The sequence below is a fragment of the Salarias fasciatus genome, chromosome 14 (assembly GCF_902148845.1).
Source record: "Salarias fasciatus chromosome 14, fSalaFa1.1, whole genome shotgun sequence".
Taxonomy (NCBI): domain Eukaryota; kingdom Metazoa; phylum Chordata; class Actinopteri; order Blenniiformes; family Blenniidae; genus Salarias; species Salarias fasciatus.
In genome coordinates this window covers 14,708,145-14,712,713 of record NC_043758.1, presented here as the reverse complement: position 1 = coordinate 14,712,713, position 4,569 = coordinate 14,708,145, and the positions used below count along the sequence as shown (strand labels likewise).

At 40.7% G+C, this 4,569-nt stretch overlaps 1 protein-coding gene across 1 annotated transcript; it reads left to right on the top strand.

Annotated features, from left to right (window-relative positions):
- The first annotated feature begins 256 nt into the window (after nt 1–256).
- Nucleotides 257–4,346, top strand: LOC115400759 (extracellular calcium-sensing receptor-like). Its single transcript, XM_030108779.1, has 7 exons — nt 257–263; nt 335–417; nt 2,533–2,742; nt 2,817–2,940; nt 3,044–3,237; nt 3,315–3,596; nt 3,924–4,346. Exons 1-7 carry the CDS (start codon nt 257–259, stop codon nt 4,344–4,346), a joined length of 1,323 nt encoding a protein of 440 aa, XP_029964639.1.
- The last annotated feature ends 223 nt before the right edge of the window (nt 4,347–4,569 follow it).

Below are 4,569 nucleotides of genomic sequence, written 5' to 3'. Positions count from 1 at the left end.
ATTCTTCATGTCATTGTCTTTCTTTGATTTCAGCTTAGATTTGGAATCACTGAAACACATTTATGCTATGCTGTTTGCGGTGGAGGAAATCAATCTCAACAGCACATTATTACCGGGAGTGAAGCTTGGTTATCAAGTGTTTGATACTTGCGGCCGATACCCCTGGGCTATGAAAAGCGCACTGACACTAGTCGGAGGAGACACACACGACTGCAACTTGGCAGCTCCTTTTGGATCATATGAAAAAACTGGAGCCATGGCAGGTTTGAATGGTTGTATGGTTATAATGTCCTCATACAGAAAAACAGTTACTTACTGTCGTTTGACCTTCAAGGCATTCCTTTGATTATTGGTCCAACAACATCAACTGTAAGTATTATGCTATCCAGGATCCTTGGACCTCTCTCTGTACCGGTTGTGAGTATCTTTACCTGTAGATTTTTTTTCTGTTGTTGGAAAAAAAAACCAAAATAAAACACTGAAGTGAATGTTTTTCCATAGATCAGTCACTTGGCGACCTGTCCCTGTCTTAGTGACAGATCCAAGTATCCAAATTTCTTCCGAACTATTCCCAGTGATATTTATCAAGCTCGTGCCATCGCACAGCTGGCTATACGTTTCAAATGGACATGGATAGGAGCTGTGCATATGAACAACGCCTATGGTCAACTGGCCATGCAGGTATGTATTTCTGATTTGGTCATGCTGCATTATTGAGAATCTTTATTGTGATTGTGTTCAAACAATGAAAGAGAAAGCGCGATCCTTCAAGTGCTTAAATTATAGAAAAATCTAATATTGCAAATAGTCATTTACTACTATAATATACATGTTGTAATCACTCACATCTGTCAGGTATTTCAGAAGGAAGTTGAGGGTAAAGGAGTCTGTTTGGAGTTCATCGAAAAAGTCCACAGAGAAACCATTGAGACTGATGCTAAACAAGCTGCACTCACTATTCAAGCTGCAACTGCAAGGGTGATTCTCATCTTTTGCTGGTATACAGATGTCAAGAAGGTGTTTAAGGAACTCGCCAAAATAAATGTGAGTAATTTGCATTCTGCTACCTTCCTAGGGTTGGCACTGATCCATTTTCATTTCCAAATGCATGAGATGTTTTGACTTTACCAGGAACTTCCATTTAGTAAAACAACGTTTAAATAAATATATATTTTACTGAACAAGAAAATGCTTTGGTGAAAGTTCAGACCTTTGTGTTTTTAGGTCAGTTTCCACCCAGTTATAATAAAAGAATATGAAACAGTAATAATTGCCAAAACTGAAATCATAATAACACTTTCAGCCAACAGCCCACAGTCAGCTCAGCTTCTAAACTCTTGAGTTGGTGACTTGCAGAGCACACGTTTCCAATTTATAGCATGCCACAACAGTCAATCTATCAATAACTTGACTCCATTAACCCTCACCCTGATATACTATGACAAAAGAAAGGCCCAGGGAGACGTCTAACACCACTGAACCCATTGTTTTCATGAAAAGAGGAACTGGATGATAAATAATTGTTTTTAAGATATTTCATAGATGATTTAACACACTGTTTACACAGAAAGCTAAAATGGAATTCTAAAATGGAACACAGACATAAAGATATAACATTGAAGTATTTTTTTCTTCTTTTTTTAATGTCAATGTCCTTTCACCACAGGTGACTGACAGGCAGTTTGTAGCCAGTGAGGCTTGGAGCACTAGTGAAGATATTCTCCAAGATATGACTGTCTCCGAGGTTGCTCGTGGTGTTGTAGGAGTGGCCATTCGGAGTTCAACTATACCTGGATTTGGAAAATATCTCAGAGGGCTACACCCCATTCAGAATCCTGAAGATGTATTTTTGAGAGATTTCTGGGAAAAAGAATTTGGCTGCACTCAAGAGCCCAGATCAGATTCTTTTCAGAAAGCAGCTCTGCCTCCGTGCAGTGGAGCGGAGACTTTGGAGGGAGGGTGGCATCCTTTTACCGACACCTCTCAGCTGAGAGTGGCGTATAATGTTTACCTGGCAGTTTACGCAGCAGCACACGCCCTTCACAGCATCCTCTCCTGCTCAAACGAAGACAGTCCTAATGAAAACAACACAACACGCTGCTCCTCGCCAGAGCAAATCAAACCCCGACAAGTAAAAACAATCATCACTGTCATCTCTTCAACAAGAAAAATACATAAATAAAAAGCTTCTAACACTTTTGAATTAAGTCTTGAACACAAAATTCCAGCACATTATCATCTGATTAAATTAGGTTTGAATGTATGATCAAAATGTCTCAACAAGAGTGACATAAAGAAGAATCACTACTTGATGTTACTGAATGTGTTGTTGGTACAACAAAAATGCAGCACGAGTTCCAAATTTTATATCTTGTCACATAACTTTAAATGTTATGTTATGTTTTGACAACAACATTTTCAAGAGAAAATGACAATTCCTTCACAATGGATTGGGTTAGTATTTGTGCATAAAAAATTAAAATGGAAAAAGGGCATTTTTTAATAACGTATATTTGTGTCTGCGATGTTTAGGTGTTGCAGCACTTGAGCAAAGTGAAGGTCACCACCCCACAGGGTGACCTCTTCCATTTCCAAGGAGCTGACTCTCCAGCCAAGTACGACCTGATCAACTGGCAGAAAACACCCGAGGGGCCGCTGAAAATGGTTTTAATTGGACATGTTGACGGGTTTGATTTTCAATTTAATGAATCGGCTGTTCAGTGGAGCGCAGGATCCAGTCAGGTAGATGAATAATTTGCACAAATCCTCCGTCTGCAGGTAGTAAATGTTGTAGTATCACCGGACTTGTTGGTTAGGTGCCTGTTTCAGTGTGCAGTGAAAGCTGTCCTCCAGGGACTCGCAGGGCCAACAGGAAGGGAGAACCTGTCTGCTGCTTTGACTGTATCCCATGTGCTGATGGAGAGATTAGCAATACAACTGGTGAGAAAATGAGAACATTAAATTAGGTCCATTAATCTTCCCAATTAGTGATTCTTTTTTTCCTTTTAATGTTGTTACACTCCCTATTTTTTTCCCCTTATAGGTTCCTTCCAGTGTGAGCAGTGTCCACCTGATTTCTGGTCCAACGATGAAAGAACAGTCTGCATCCGTCAAGAGCTGGACTTTCTTTCCTTTAATGAGACATTGGGCGTTACACTCACCACTGCCGCTGTGTCTGGGGCCATTGTGACCGCAGCTGTGTTTGTGGTTTTTCTGAAGTACCGTCAAACACCGATGGTGAGAAAACAGCATCGGGTAAAATGGTGTGGATTGTGCTTTCTTTGCCTCAAATTGTCATCGTTCCCCTCCTCAAGGTACGAGCCAACAACTCAGAGCTGAGCTTCCTGCTGCTCCTGTCTCTCAAACTCTGCTTGCTCTGTTCGTTGGTGTTCATCGGCCATCCGTCGGTCTCGTCGTGCCGGTTCCAGCAGGCCGCCTTTGGGATCAGCTTTGTTCTCTGTATATCCTGCCTCCTTGTGAAAACCATGGTGGTTCTGGCTGTTTTCCGCTCAGCTCGTCCCGGTTCTGAAGCTTTGATGAAGTGGTTTGGGCTGAGTCAACAGAGGTGGAGCGTATGCTTCTTTACTGGTGTGCAGGCATGTGTATTTTCTCATTGGGTAGTGTAAATATCCGGTAATTTCCGGTAATAATCTAAATAAAATTTGAGTAAAATTACAAACTAAAATGAAGACATTAAAAAATTATTTTTAACGATAATATTGTGTATCCCACTTCTAATCTGTACTTATCTAAAATAACTTTTTTTAAGATATTATTTCTGCATTATTTAAATATACACTGAATACCGAAAACACTGAATACTGCATGGAAGTGGTACTTCATCATTTTTATTATTGTATGAGAAACCTCAGTTGATAAGAAGCAGCCAAATAATTTGTAAAAACATATTCACTTTCCTTCAGGTTCTCATCTGTGCTCTATGGCTGTCCCTCAGCCCTCCAATGCCTCAGCGTGATCTGGGTTTCCAAGGGTCAAAGGTCACTCTGGAGTGTGCTATGGACTCTGTGGTGGGCTTCTCTCTGGTCCTGGGGTACATCGGCCTCTTGGCCTGCACCTGTCTCCTCTTGGCATTTCTTGCGAGAAAGCTTCCCGACAACTTCAACGAGGCCAAGCTGATCACCTTCAGCATGCTGATTTTCTGCGCCGTCTGGGTGGCCTTTGTTCCCGCTTATGTCAGCTCTCCTGGGAAATATGTTGTTGCTGTTGAAGTCTTTGCAATCCTGGCCTCCAGCTATGGGTTACTTCTCTGTATTTTTGCCCCAAAATGTTTCATAATTCTTCTGAGGCCTGAGAAAAACACAAAGAAATACCTGATGGCCAGGTAGTCTTTCTGATGCCCTGCGAAAAGCAGCATGCAAATATTAGTGCCCAAGTTCTGTGTTGTTTTCTTCTCCTAAAAATTGCAATAATATTGTCACACATAATTGTCTTTTTACCTGAAAAGAAAAAAAAAACAACAACTCTTTTCTAGATCTTCTTAAATGCTGGTGTCACATAAACTAGTGATTAAAATGCAAGATTTATGGGAAATGTCATCAAAAGTGTTTT

Bases quoted from the DNA above. Each gene is read 5' to 3' on its own strand.
- LOC115400759 (XM_030108779.1), top strand. The intron at 418-2,532 runs GTGAGTATCTTT...TGCGATGTTTAG, and splicing joins GACCTCTCTCTGTACCGGTT to GTGTTGCAGCACTTGAGCAA. The intron at 2,743-2,816 runs GTAGATGAATAA...CTTGTTGGTTAG, and splicing joins GGAGCGCAGGATCCAGTCAG to GTGCCTGTTTCAGTGTGCAG.